The sequence below is a fragment of the Hypanus sabinus genome, chromosome 23 (genome assembly GCF_030144855.1).
Source record: "Hypanus sabinus isolate sHypSab1 chromosome 23, sHypSab1.hap1, whole genome shotgun sequence".
Lineage (NCBI taxonomy): Eukaryota > Metazoa > Chordata > Chondrichthyes > Myliobatiformes > Dasyatidae > Hypanus > Hypanus sabinus.
In genome coordinates this window covers 5,049,676-5,064,914 of record NC_082728.1, presented here as the reverse complement: position 1 = coordinate 5,064,914, position 15,239 = coordinate 5,049,676, and the positions used below count along the sequence as shown (strand labels likewise).

At 49.6% G+C, this 15,239-nt stretch overlaps 1 protein-coding gene across 1 annotated transcript; it reads left to right on the top strand.

Moving 5' to 3' along the window:
• The first annotated feature begins 5,057 nt into the window (after positions 1-5,057).
• LOC132379895 (uncharacterized) lies at positions 5,058-14,445 on the top strand. The gene is made up of 2 exons (XM_059948202.1): positions 5,058-5,227; positions 13,258-14,445. The coding sequence occupies exon 2, from the start codon at positions 13,400-13,402 to the stop codon at positions 13,982-13,984; it is 585 nt and encodes a 194-aa protein (XP_059804185.1). The 5' UTR covers positions 5,058-5,227; positions 13,258-13,399; the 3' UTR covers positions 13,985-14,445.
• The last annotated feature ends 794 nt before the right edge of the window (positions 14,446-15,239 follow it).

Here is a 15,239-nt window from a genome sequence, read left to right as displayed (position 1 = left end):
ACCGCATTAGGGAGCTGGAACTGGAGTTGAATGAACTGAGGATCATCTGGGAGGCAGAGCGATTGATAGATACAACTTTTGAGCTGGTGGTTACACCCAGGGTTCAGAATTCAGGGAGTAGATGGGTGAACACCGAGAGAGGTAAAGGGAGAAGGAAGTCAGTGCAGGGTCCCCCTGTGGCCACTCCCCTCAGCAACAGATATACCCCTTTGGATACTGCTGGGGGGGGGGGGCAAGGCAGCAGCAGCCAGACCAATAGCACTGAGGTCAGCTCTGAGCCTCAGAGGGTAGGGCGAAGTCAGGGGGAGCAATAGTCATAGGGGACTTGACAGGGGGACAGATGGGAGATTCTGTGATGGCGAAAGGGATGCCAGGTTGTCTCTGAGCAGTTACAGAATATTCTTGAAGGGGCGGGTGAGCAGCCAGACGTTATGGTACATTTCGGTTCCAATGACAAAGGCAGGAGAGGGGTAGAGGTCCTGCGCAGTAAATTGAGGAAGTTAGGAAGGAGGCAGAAGAGCAGAACCTCCAAGACGGTAATCTCCAGATTACTCCCGGTGCCACGAGCTAGTGAGTCAGAACAGGAAGATAGTGCAGAGGAATGAGTGACTGAGGAGACGGTGCAGGGGGCAGGGTTTCAGATTCTTGGATCATTTGAACCTTTTCTGGGGAATTGGTGACCTGTACAAATGGGACGGGTTGCACCTGAACTGGAGGGGAACCAATATCCTGGGAGGGATGTTTGCTATTGTTATTGGGGAGGGTTTAAATTAGATTTGCAGGGGGGTGGGAACCGGTGAAAAGGCCGAGGATGGGGCAGTTGGGGCACAAGTAGCGACAGCTTGTAGGGGGTTTGTGAGGAAGGATAGGCAGATGATAGAACAAAGAAGCACTCATACAAATGGTTTGAGATGTGTCTTTTAATGCAAGGAGTATCATAAGCAAGGCAAATGGACTTAGAGTATGGATCAATACATGGAACAATGACGTTGTGGCCATTGCAGAGACTTGGATGTCTCGGGTAGGAATGGCTGCTGAATTTGCTGGGCTTTAGATGTTTCAAAAAAGACAGGGAGGGAGGCGAAAGAGGTGGAAGCATGACATTGCTAATCAGGGATAGTGTCACGGCTGCAGAAAAGGATTAAGTCAGGCAGTTATTGTCTACTGAGTCAGTGTGGATGGCAGTTGGGAACAGGAAGGGGGCAATAACTCAACTGGATGTTTTTTATAGATCCCCCCCCCCCCCATATGGAGGAGCAGATACAGAGGCAGATTCTGGAAGGGTGCAATAACTATAGGGTTGTTGTGATGGGTGATTTTAACTTTCCTAATATCGATTGGCATCTGCTTAGGGCCAGGGGTTTGGATGGGCTGGAGTTTGTTCGGTGTGTTCAGGAAGGTTTCTTGACACAATATGTAAATAAGTCTACAAGAGGAGAGGCTGTACTTGATCTGGTATTGGGAAATGAACCTGGTCAGGTGTCAGGTCTCTCCAGGGAGAGCATTTTGAAGATAGTGATCACAACTCCTTTACTGTAGCGCCGGAGAGGGATAGGTGCAGTCAATTTGGGAAAACATTTAATTGGGCTAGGGGGAAATATGATACTATTAGGCAGGAACTGGGGAACATAAATTGGGAGCAAATGTTCTCAGGGAAATGCACAGCAGAAATGTGGCAAGTGTTCGGGGAATATTTGCATGGTGTTCTGCATGGGTATGTTCCCTTGAGTCAGGGAAAGGACAGTAGGGTAAAAGAACCATGGTGTACAAAGGATGTGGAAAATCCAGTGAAGAAGAAAAGAAAAGCTTATGAAAGGCTCAAGAAACTAGGTACTGTTAGAGCTCTAGAAAATTACAAGGGTACCTGGAATGGGTTCAAGAATGAAGTTAGGAGAGCTAGAAAGGGCCATGAGAAGACCTTGGTGAGCAAGATTAACCCCAAAGCATTCTACAAGTATGTGAGGACCAAGAGGATAAGCCGTGTAAGAATAGGACCGATCAGGAGAGAGCATGTGCATGGAGCCAGAGGAGGTAGCAGAGATACTTAATTAATACTTTACCTCAGTATTCACCAGTGAAAAGGGCCTTGGCAATTGTGGGGATGACTTACAGCAGACTGAAAACCTTGAGTGCATAGACATTAAGAAAGAGGATGTGCCGGAGCTTTTGAAAGATATTAAGTTAGATAAATCACTGGGACTGGATAAGACATACCCCAGGCTACTGTGGGAAGCGAGGGAGGAGGTTGCTGAGACCCTGGCGATGATTTTTGCATCATCAATAAAGACGGGAGAAGTACCAGAGGATTGGAAAGTTGCAAAAGTTGTTCCCTCGTTCAAGAAAGGGAGTAGAGATAACCCAGGAAATTATAGACCAGTGAGTGTATCTTCATTGGTGGGCAAGTTGTTGGAGAAGATCCTGAGAAGCAGTATTAATGAGCATTTGGCAAGACATAATATGATTTACGATAGTCAGCTTGGCTTTGTCAAGGGCAGTACATGCCTTATGAGCCTGACTGAATTATTTGAGGATGTAACAAACACATTGATGAAGGTAGAGCAGTAGATGTAGTGTACATGTATATAAAGCATTTGATTATATAAAGGTATAATCATATAAAGGTATATAAAGGTTCCCCATGCAAGGCTTATTCAGAAAGAAGGGATCCAAGGAGACCTTGCTTTGTGGATCCAGAATTGGCTTGACCACAGAAGGCAAAGGGTGGTTGTGGATGCTTTGCATTCTGCATGGAGGTTGATGACCAGTGGTGTCTGGCAGGGATCTGTTCTGGGACCCCTCCTCTTTCTGATTTTTATCAATGACCTGGATGAGTACGTGGAGGGATGGGTTGGTAAGTTGGCTGATGACACAAAGGTTGGGCGTGTTGTGGATAGTGTGGAGAGCTGTCAGAGGTTACAGTGGGACATCGATAGGATGCAAAACTGGGCTGAGAAGTGGCAGATGGAGTTCAACCCAGATAAGTGTGAAGTGGTTCATTTCGGTAGGTCATAATTGAAGACAGAATATAATAATAATGGTAAGACTCTTGGCAGTGTGGAGGATCAGAGAGATCTTGGGGTCTGTGTCCATAGAACATTCAAAGCTGCTGCACAGGTTGTCAGTGTTAAGAAGGTGTATGGTGTGTTGGCATTCATCAACTGTAGGATTGAGTTCAAGAACTGTGAGGTAATGTTACAGTTATATAAGACCTCAGTCAGACCCCACATGGAGTACTGTGTTCAGCTCTGGTCACTTCACTATAGGAAGGATGTGGATACTATAGAGAGAGTGCACAGGAGATTTAAAAGTATATTGCCCGGATTGGGGGGCATGCCTTATGAGAACAGGTTGAGTGAACTTGGCCTTTTCTCCTTGGAGCAACGGAGGATGAGAGGTGACCTGATAGAGGTGTACAAGATGATGAGAGGCATTGATTGTGTGGATAGTCAGAGGCTTTTTCCCAGGGCTGAAATGGCTAGCACGAAGGGGGCATAGTTTTAAGGGGCTTGGAAATAGGTACAAGGGGGATGTTAGAGGCAAGTTCTTCACACACACAGAGGTTGGTGTGCGGAATGCACTGCCAGCGATGGTGGTAGAGGCGGATACAATAGGGTCTTTTATAGACAGGTACATGGAGCTTAGAAAAATAGAGGGCTATGCGTTAGGGAAATCCTAAGCAGTTTCTAGAGTAGGTTACATGGTTGGCACAAAATTATGGGCCAAAGGGCCTGTAATGTGTTGAGAGGGAACACGTGCTGTCCACGGTGACCACAGAGGCTTTCTGGGACTGTTGGGCTCCGCGGGGGATTAGCGCCATCGTTGACAGAAATGGAAACATTTTAGTTTAATGTTGTTTGTCTAGTAGTAGTGTAGTAATTGTGTTAGTCACTGGTTTGTTTATACAATAGCACTGAATTTGTAATCAAGATATTTTGTTGACATATGTACATGTAAATTCATCTGAGGGCACAATGACCAACTTCATCACAGGGAACAGCATCAGATTGTGGTGTCATTCACACAAAAAACATCAAACATATATATAACTTTTACCAGAAAGTGCACATCTAGACCATCGAAAAGCCATTTGGATTGAAAGTGATCACAGGCCTCACTAGTGCTTTGCTATTGAGCCCCAGCAGAACCACATCTGCGGACAGGAGAAGGGGCAAAGGCTGGTTACTGGTGCCTTAAACCCAGTCGCTTTGGGCAACTGGAGCTCGTCAGCCATGGTTGGCAGCTCACCTGGCAGAAGGAAAACTCCAAACTCAAACTAATGCTGCCTTGCGGCTATACCACTTCACGGGGAAGGCTTCAAGGGGTAAACCCCGAGGAAAAATCCGGAGCTGGAGTCCGTAAGTCAGTTCGATGCTGACTGGAGAGGGGTGGGGGGAGCCTGCTGCATGGACAACTTACTCTCCATTTCGTACTGTCGTGGTTTGTGCATCCCATGAACAGCTCGGATGCAACATCACAGTCGACCTTGGTCAATGGAGGGCCTCAGGGTTCATAGTGTTGCCAAACCGTAGTCAGGGTCTTGCCAGCTGGTTCAGGAACCGAATGGTTGAAGGGACGTAGCTGGTGGTGTGGGACTTCAGGCTTCAGAATCCGAATCAGGTTTATTATCACCAGCAAGTACTGTGAAATTTGTGGACTTAGTGGCAGCCGTACAATGTAATACATGATGTAATAGAAAAAAATAAGTAAATCAATCATGTAAATATTTATGTATATTAAAGAGTTAAAAATAGTGAGATAGTGTTCAATGTCCATTTAGAAATCGGATGGCAGAGGGGAAGAAGCTGTTCCGGAATCAGAAGAGGAACCAGGTGTATGTCGTGGGATTTGATGTTCAGCAGCAGCTGTACAGTGCAATACATAATAATAAAAAAAACTGTAAATTAAAATAAGAAAAAAAATCCATAAATTAAATAAGAAGTGCAAAAGGAGATCCCCAGGGTGACCTGCAAGCAAGCCCTACGTCTCTGACAGAGATGTAAACCTCCACCCCACCACTGTGCTGCATCTCTAACAATCCAGAAAGAGTGTAAGCTAACAGCAGTTACTCGGAATACAAGCCCGTTGGTCTCCGATGTAACGTCAGCAGCAAGCTCGTCTGTTTGGACTTGAAGGTGGTTACTTCCCCTTTGGTTTCAGAGGTTCTGGCGTCCAAGCCGCCACTGAACCGGCAACTTCGGCAGGAAAATAGAGCGTCTGTGGAGACGAGGTTGGCGTTTTCAAACTGTTAAATCAGTTGATTATCATCACATGTAGCGAGGTACAGGGACGAGGTTTAGATGAGGTTTCCGATTAGACTTACAGTCACGTGTACATCAAAACATTCGGTGAAATGCAGATTGGATTGGACTTGGTTTATTCTGATGGCACGTAGCAGGGTTGAGAGAAAAGCTTGTTTTGCATACTATTCATACAGATCAGATCATTCCCACTGTGGAGAAGGTTGATCCTGAAGATCCAGGATGTTTACTCCTTATTCCACCTCCATGCACACTGCCCGACCTGCTGAGTTCCTCCAGCAATTTGTGTGTGTTGCTCAAGATTTACAGCACTTGCAGAACCTTCTCTGTTTAGGAGATTAATTTTAGTTATTTATGGTTACAGATGGATGTGTCATATGAGTGAGCCTCTTATGCTAAAAACCATGAAAAAATGATTAACTGCAGAGCTTCAGGGCTTTTTTGCTGCTACATGCCAGCACATCTCAGGACTAGCACCACACCCCAGCCAACACCTTCTCTCTCCCTCTCCTGCATGGTTTCTGAGTCCATGGACCATGAAGGAGGTCGCCACCAGTCCTGCAGAAGCCTTGCTTCTTTCTGCCTGCTTGGCACAGCCCTGGCTAGGAAAATCATTTCAGCAGTCCTGACCAACGTCAGACTTGTCTGGAACGATCAGTGCCGTTCTCTGCTGTGTACTGAGCCATGGCCATTGGACACAGGAACTGGAAAACAAGTTCTCCACCGTCTCAAGGGATAGAGCATAGATCACAGAACAATATAATCATGTACAGGCCATTCAGCCCATAATGCTGTGCTGACCCTTTAACCTACCCCACGACCAATCCCTCCCACACAGCCCCCCGTTTTTCTACAACCCAAGATTAATGATTCAGGGTTGTTTAATGTAAGTTTCTGTACACAAGTGTAAAGGAAATTGAAATAATTGTTGCTCCAGATCCAATGCAGAGAAAAAACACAATAATAAAGAATAAATGTATAAGATAGCTTATATACCTGTATTGATTATATGTCTGTAAAGTGATGATAGATATAGGGCTTCCTGTACATAGTGTGGCTGACAGGAAGTAATAAGTATTGGTAGTGGGGGGTGCTGTGGTGGTGGGTTAGTGAGTGGAGGTGCTGATCAGCGTCTGGTGGTCCCAGCGTGGATGCTGTGTAGCCTCCTCCCTGACGGGGTGGGCCAGGCAGGCCGTGAGCAGGGTGGGTGCATCCCTCGTGATGTTACTAGTCTAGCACCTCTTTGTGTCCAAGTAATTGCTAGGGGTTGGGCAGCTTTGATGGCCCGTTGTGGGGTCTTCCTGTCGGCCGCAGTGCGGTCTCCGTACCGAGCTGTGACATGGCATCTCAGCACGCTCTCCACTGCGCACCTGCAGAACGATGTGATGGTAGATGTGCGAAGTCCAGCTCCCTTCAGCCTCCTCGTAGAGTAGAGCTCTCCTGGTTGTGTGGACTGAGGGAGACTGCGAGCGATGCGCACTCCCGGGAGTTTGAGGCTGCTCACAGTGTCCGCTGCTGTGCTGTTAGTGTAAAGGGGGGTGGGAGTTCTTCTGAAGTCGATAACCATCTCCTTTGTCTTGGTGACATTGAGGAAGCTTGGCCCCAGGCCCTGAGCTCTTCCACCTCCTCCCTGTAAGCCGTCTCCTTGTCGCTGGTGACAGTTATTAAGAGTTTCTTAAATGTCCCTAATGTGTCTGTCTTTAGCACCACCCCCGGCAGTGTGTTCCACACACCCACCACTCTCTGTTTAAACAACCTCCCTCTGACATCCCCCTGTGCTTTCCTCCAATCACCTTAAGATTATGCTCCCTGCTATTAGCCTTTTCCACCCTGGGGAAAAGCCTCTGACTATCCACTCGATCTATGCCTCTTCTCATCTTGTACACCTCTATCAGGTCACCTGTCATCCCCCTTCACTGCAAAGAGAAAAGCTCCATCTCCCTCAACCTCTCCTCATAAGACAAACTTTTTAATCCGGGCGGCATCCTGATCAATCTCCTCTGCACGCTCTCTAAAGCTTCCACAACCTTCCTATAATGGGGCACCCAGAACTGAACACAGTATTCCCAACGTCCGATCTTTGACATCGTCACTGGTTTTGTTGTTGAAACCACCTTTAGGAGGGACTCAGCAGGTCGAGCTGCATCTGTGGAGGCAGAGAGACGGACCATGTTGTGGGTCAAAGATCTCCACGGTGGTGTTGTGGAGGCAGAGAGACGGACCATGTTGTGGGTCAAAGATCTCCACGGTGGTGTTGTGGAGGCAGAGAGACGGTCCATGTTGTGGGTCAAAGATCTCCACGGTGGTGTTGTGGAGGCAGAGAGACGGACCATGTTGTGGGTCAAAGATCTCCACGGTGGTGCAGCGCTGGGTGCAATGTTAATTCTGCTCAGGGCTTCAGAGTTCAATCCCAGTGTCTTCTGTAAATCCTTCTCTTGTAATGTGTGTGTTTCCCCCGGGTGTTCCGGTTTCCTCCCACAGTCCAACTGTTATTTGATCATTGTAAACTGTCCTGTGATTAGGTCAGGGTTATTGAGGGGCAGTGTGGCTCGACTGGCCAGCAGGGCCTACTCCACACTGTATCGCGAAAGCAAAAGTGGACCCACTACCATGAATACATTGTCCTCACCTTCCCAAGCCTCTGCTCATTCCAACTGAATTTAAAATCTCTACTAAGAATCAGTTTGGGACATAAGAAATGCAAGTTTCACGTGAATGGACAGGGAACTGGGGGAGTGAGTACAGGTGGTGGGATTGGGAGAGCACAGAGTTGTTGGGCCAAATGGCTTGCCCCTCTGCCGCACTGTTCTGTTCTACGCTGATCGATCTGCTGATGCTGTTGTGTGTCCCCATCCCTCCACAGGCTCCGGCCGTGCTGAATGCAGCCAGTCAGAGCTGGGGACTAAAGAGTGTGACTCCCCCCAGGGTTATCAGAGTCCCCACCCTCCACAGACTGCCTGCTTCTCGGCTGTGACTCTCCGAGGGCCGGAAGGAGCTCGAGACCTTGGGGAATCAGGAGGAGTTGTCAGACGAAAGCAAATTCTCTCTCCCCCTTCCCCATTTCCCCATTCCCTCCTGGGGTTCTGCTGTTATTCCTCAGGATTGTCAGATCTCCTCTGAGGACATTTTCTGTTAAGATGTTCAGTGTGTGTAAGTGTGTGTGAGTGTGTAAGTGTGTGTGAGTGTGTGTGTTTGGAGCGATGTTCAGTGTGTGTAAGTGTGGGAGTGTGTACGTGTGTGTAAGTGTGTGTGTGAGTGTGTGTGTTTGGAGCGATGTTCAGTGTGTGTAAGTGTGGGAGTGTGTACGTGTGTGTGTGAGTGTGTGTGTTTGGAGCGATGTTCAGTGTGTGTAAGTGTGTGTGTGAGTGTGTAAGTGTGTGTGTGAGTGTGTGTGTTTGGAGCGATGTTCAGTGTGTGTAAGTGTGTGTGTGAGTGTGTAAGTGTGTGTGTGAGTGTGTGTGTTTGGAGCGATGTTCAGTGTGTGTAAGTGTGTGTGTGAGTGTGTAAGTGTGTGGGAGTGTGTATGTGTGTGTAAGTGTGTGTGTTTGGAGTGATGTTCAGTGTGTGTAAGTGTGTGAGTGTGTACGTGTGTGTAAGTGTGTGTGTGAGTGTGTGTGTTTGGAGTTGCTTGACACAACATGAGGTCGATCCTCCTCTCTGTACGTACAGGTACATATGAGTAAGAAAGTGAATCCTAAAAATCTTTGAAGAAAACTGCCCCCTAGTTCACGTTATTTACAGTGGTCTATTAGATCCATATGACATAGAAGCAGAATTAGGACATTTGGCCCATCAAGCTGATTCATTATTTCTTTAAACCTGTTCTCCTGCTTTCTCCCCATATCCTTTGATGCCCTTAGAAGACTTCAAATCTCATTCAAGTCCTTTTAAGCCAATAGCTAAAACTCTGAAATCAGTCTTGTTAGGTTCAATCTGCTGTGCGTGAAGCAGTGATTCATTAAATTCTCAGATTAGAATTAGTCCTTCAAAGAAAGGTAGTTGGTGTAGGCTGTCCGTAACTGTTTGACATGCTCCATTGGTGAGAATTAAATTGGTAAGTTGATTTATTCCTGGTGAAAATCTTGACTTGCATACTGTCCATGCAGAGCAGATCAAGAGTTAAAACAATGAAGAGTGACAACAGATGCAGAAGAGAGTTACAGCTAGAGGAAGTGCAGTGCAGGCAGACAGTAAGCTGCAAGGTCATAACGAAGTAGCAAAGTTTAAAAAGTTCAATGTACACACATGTCACCACGTACAACCCTGAGATTCTTTTCCCCGTGGGCATACCCAGCAACTCTATAGAACGTTGACTGTAAAGAGGATCAATGAAAGAGCAAAGCCATAGAAGACAACAAACTGTGTGCTGGGGCCTGTTCGGTAGTCTTATAGAAGCTGCCCTTGGGCCTGGTGTTACATGCTTTCAGACGTTTCTACCTTCTGCCCGATGGGAGAGGGGAGAAGAGAATGAGCCCAGGGTGGGTCAACTCTGATTGGACTAGCTACCTAATGGAAGCCCCACCCACCCTGGACATAACTGAGGCAGCGAGGTGTAGACAGAGTTCACAGAGGGGAGGCTGGTCTCTGTGATGTGCTGAGCTGAGCTCACAGCTCCTGGCAGTTCGAAATGCTTTCGGGTGTCCACCATTTGCGTAGGAGAACGGAGAGACCTCTGTCTGCTCCTGTACCATCGTTGTTGTTGGCATCCTTCTGACTCAAAAAATGGTGGGTGTCACACGATAGAAGTCGGCTGGTGGTGGTGCACTTCTGGAATGACAGTCTCTCCCACAGTGGCTGCAGGTGAAGGAAGACGGGAATCTGGTTAGAACGGCCCTCTCCTTCTGTCCAGCTCTCTTGGCAGCCAGCTCATTGATGCGGGTACTTTCTGCTCTTCGCGTGCCCTTTCAAACTACCAGACTCCAGGAGGCCTGGCTGCCTGTTATGTCCTCCCAGCCGTTCACGTCGACATTGACCAGCTGAAGGTGCCCTCCGCAGGTGTCCTTGAAGTCGGCACTGCCAGTCCCGTGGTCTTTCAGGATTCCTGGCCTGTCAAGCTGTTGGTCAGACTGCATTTGGAACTTTGTACCTATGAGGATGTGCTGGCCCTGGAGAGGAGAGCTAGAGGAGGTTCACAACAACGATCGCAGGAATGAAAGGGTTAACGCAGGAGGCACACTGGGTGGCTGTGGGCCTGTACTCACTGGAGTTCAGATAGATAAGGAGAATCTCATTGAAACCCTCTGGATATTGAAAGGCAATGATACAGTGGACATGGATAGGATGTTCCATTCATGGAAAGTCTTGAATCTCAGGACACAGAGTCAGAATGAAGGCCCAAGAAGTGACCTGCTCCAGCTGCGGGAAGAAGGGCCATTTCGCCGAGGTCTGTAAGTCTAAACCGCGAGCAGGGTCGGGCAGCGCTGCGTGTGAGGCATGGGGGCCACCATCTTGCCTGCCCGGATGTGGGCGGCCATCTTTGTCGGCGTCAACATACCCCGCCCCCGACCCACCGGTGCTTACCGGGCACCGAGATGGCAGTTCAACTCTGGCCACCATAACCCTCGACCAAAGCGCCCCACACCAGCTTGCAAGGTCAATGATGGACATCCTGGTGGAGGGGCACAGGACTAGCTGCCTGTTTGACACGGGCAGCACTGAGAGTTTTATTGACCCGGACACGGTGCAACGCTGCGGACTCGTGACACGGCCGGTAAGCCAGAGGGTCACCTTGGCTTCTGGGTCGCATTCCATAGACATCCGGGTGGGTTGTGTAGCGACATTGGTGGTGCAGGGCACAGAATATCGGGACTTTGCGCTACTGGTCATGCCTCAACTGTGCGCACCTGTGCTATTGGGGCTGGACTTCCAGAGCCACCTCGAAAGTGTGACTATGGCATATGACGGGCCCCTCCCACCACTCACTGTCAGGAATCCTCAGTTTCGTGGGACTTCGCCATAAACCCCACTACTGACCACACACACACACCGACCCACACATCCCACCCAGCACCATGCCGACAGCTGTGCTACTGACACCACTTGCAGCCTCTCCACCCTCAAGATCCCTCCCCCACCGCTGTTCGCCAACCTGACCCCCGACTGTAAACCTGTGGCAACTAAAAGCAGGAGGTACAGCGCGGGGGACAGGTCCTTCATTCAGTCAGAGGTGCAGCGGCTGCTCAGGGAGGGGATCATTGAGCCACGCACAAGCCCTTGGAGGGCCCAGGTGGTCGTTGTTCGGACCGGGCAGAAAAATAGGATGGTGGTGGACTATAGTCAAACCATCAATAGGTTCACATAGCTTGACGCGTACCCTCTATCCCGCATCGTGGATATGGTCAACCAGATTGCTCAGTACAAGGTGTACTCGACCATAGATCTGAAATCCGCTTACCACCAGCTCTCCATCTGCCCAGAGGACCGCCCCTACACCGCCTTCGAGGCGGGCGGCAGGCTCTATCACTTCCTGCGTGTCCCATTTGGTGTCACAAATGGTGTCTCTGTCTTCCAGAGGGAAATGGACCGGATGGTGGACCAGTGCCAACTGAAGGCCACATTTCCCTATCTGGATAACATCACCATCTGTGGTCGCAACTGTTCGGATCACAACGCCAACCTCCAGCGATTTTTCCAAGTGGCCGAAGCCCTGAACCTTACTTATAATAGGGACAAGTGTGTGTTCGGAACCACCCGACTCGCTATCCTCGGGTATGTCGTGGAGAACGGGGTCATTGGCCCTGATCCCGACCGTATGCGCCCCCTGTTAGAACTCCCTCTTCCCACCACTCTCAAAGCCCTCAGACGGTGCCTGGACTTTTTTTCCTATTATGCCCAATGGGTCCCCCATTACGCAGACAAGGCCCGCCCCCTGGTCAAGTCTACCACGTTTCCCCTCTCTGCCGAGGCCTGCGCTGCCTTCTGCTGCATTAAAGGGGACGTTGCCAAAGCAACGATGCATGCGGTGGACGAGACCATTCCCTTCCAAGTAGGGAGTGACCCCTCCAATTTCGTGCTGGCTGCTACCCTCAATCAGGCAGGCAGACCAGTAGCATTCTTTTCATGGCTCTGAAATTCGGCACTCCGCGGTGGAGAAAGAAGCCCAGGCCATAGTGGAAGCTATTAGGCACTGGAGGCACTATCTCACCGGCAAAAGGTTCACCTTGCTGACCGACCAGCACTCGGTTGCATTCATGTTCAACAACCAACAGCGGGGCAAAATCAAAAATGATAAGATTTTACAGTGGAGAATAGAACTCTCCACCTACAACTATGATATCCTGCACCGGCGTGGAAGGCTCAATGAGCCCCCGATGCCCTATCCCGGGGAGCGTGTGCCAGCGCACAGCTCGACCAGCTATACGCCCTCCATGCAGATCTTTGCCATCCGGGGGTCACCCGATTTTACCATTTCATGAAAGCCCGGAACCTGCCTTACTCCCTGGAGGACATCCGGACGATGACTAGGGACTGCCAAGTCTGCACTGAGTGCAAACCGCACTTCTACCGTCCTGAAACGCGCAACTTAGCAAGGCCACCCGCCCCTTTGAGCGACTGAGTGTTAACTTTAAGGGCCCCTTTCCCTCCACCAACCGCAATGTCTACTTTCTCAACATTATCAACGAGTACTCGCGGTTCCCTTTTGCCATCCCCTGCCCCGACACCACTACCACGCCCGTCATAAAAACTTCACTCTGTTCGGGTATCCCTGCTATATCCACAGTGATAGAGGGTCCTCCTTTATGAGTGACGAGCTGCGCCAGTACCTGCTGGCTAGGGGCATTGCTACTAGTTGGACCGTGAGCTATAATCCCCAGGGAAATGGACAGGCGGAGAGGGAGAATGCCACAGTGTGGAAGGCCACACTTTTAGCCCTTAAGTCAAAAGGGTTGCCGGTTTCTCGATGGCAGGAGGTCCTCCCTGAGGCACTCCACTCTATCTGCTCCCTGTTATGTGTGTCCACCAATGCCACCCCTCATGAGCGCCTATTCTCTTTTCCCAGGAAGTCTGCCACTGGGACCACCCTACCAGCTTTGCTGACATCCCCAGGGACAGTGCTGCTCCAGAAACATGTGAGGAGCAATAAATACTCCCCGCTGGTCGAGAGGGTTCACCTACTACATGCGAACCCCCAGTATGTCTACATGGTCTTACCTAATGGGCGGGATGACATGGTCTCCGTCCGCGACCTGGCGCCTGCAGGAGCAGCAGACCACTATCCCGAACACTCCACGGTAACTATGAACCCTGTACCCGAGGAGACACCGCGCACACCGAGCCCTACACAGACTCCTCATGACACTCCTATACCAGGCGTCTCGTACGCGTATATACCAGGCACCTCGCACACACGTGAGGGATCACTGACGCCTAGTGGGCTGACACCTCCAGTTAGGCCAGAACCAGCTCAACCTCCATCTCTGGTGCAATCACCACCGGCTCCTGTGCAATCACCACCACCGGCATCTGTGCAATCACCACCACCGGCTCCTGTGCAATCACCACCACCGGCATCTGTGCAATCACCACCACCGGCTCCTGTGCAATCACCACCACCGGCTCCTGTGCAATCACCACCACCGGCATCTGTGCAATCACCACCACCGGCTCCTGTGCAATCACCACCACCGGCTCCTGTGCAATCACCACCACCGGCACCTGTGCAATCACAGCCGGTGCTATGTAGATCACAGCGACAGATTCGACCACCTGATAGACTTAACCTGTAAGAAACTTCACCCCATGGGGACTCTCTTTTAAAACAAACGGGGGGTGAATGTGGTGAACTACATATACCTGTCTGGACACACCTCTCTGCTGACTGCTCCTGTGGCTCCTCCCACAGACCCCGTGTGGTGAACTACATATACCTGTCTGGACAGGCCCCCTGCTGACTGCTCCTGTGGCTCCTCCCACAGACCCCGTGTGGTGAACTACATATACCTGTCTGGACAGGCCCCCTGCTGACTGCTCCTGTGGCTCCTCCCACTGACCCCGGTATAAAGGCGATTGAGGCCTGAGCCCGGCCTCTCTGTCTCCAGGATGTAGTATGGTGGTCACTCACTGCTGGTTCCTTCTTCCAGTCAATAAAAGCCGATATCTCGCCTTTACGTCTCAGAGAGTTATTGATGGTGCATCAGGAGCCCAAGTCATTGGGTATATTCAAAGCAGAGATTGATAGGTTCTTGATTGGTTAGGGGAAGTTAGAGGAAGTGGTGGATGTGGGTTTGATTGCAACATTTAAGATAAGTTTGGGTAAGTACATGGATGGGAGGGCTTTGGTGCAGGTTAAGTATTACAAGAACAAAGGAAGAAAAATAAATCATGGCCATCTTAAGTTTTAAAGGTGAGCTTTATTTGTCACAAGTACAAATGAATAGTTTGTGTGAACAACCAACAAACAGCGGCAGAGAAGTGGCAGATGGAGTTCAGTGTAGGAAAGTGTGAAGTGATTCACTGTGCATGGTCAAACTTGAAAGCAGGGTACAGGGTACAGCAGGATTCTTAGCTGTGTGGAGGAACAGAGGGTCTTGGGGTCCACGTCGGTAAATCCCTCCAGGTTGCCGTGCAAGTTGATAGGGTGGTTACAGCATGTTGGCCTTTGTCAGTTGATGGATTGAGTTCAAGTGAGTAATGTTACAACTCTATAAAACCCCGGTAATGCGTTCAGTTCTGGTCGTCTCATTATAGGAAGGATGTGGAAGCTGTAGAGAGGGTGGGGAGGAGATTTACCAGGATGCTGCCTGGATTGGAGAGCGTGCGTTTGGAACCTGGGAGGAAACAGGGCAACCAGGGGAAACCCACACAATCACGGGAGAATGTAAAAACAGGCAGCATCTATGGAGGGGAATAAACAGTTGATATTTCAGCTGCAACTTCCCAGGCATTCTCTCTTCTCTCCTCTACTGAGAAAAAATTACCAATGCCTTAAAGCCCATACCACCAAGCTCAAGGACAGCTGCTCCTACCCCTCATTCCACCTCA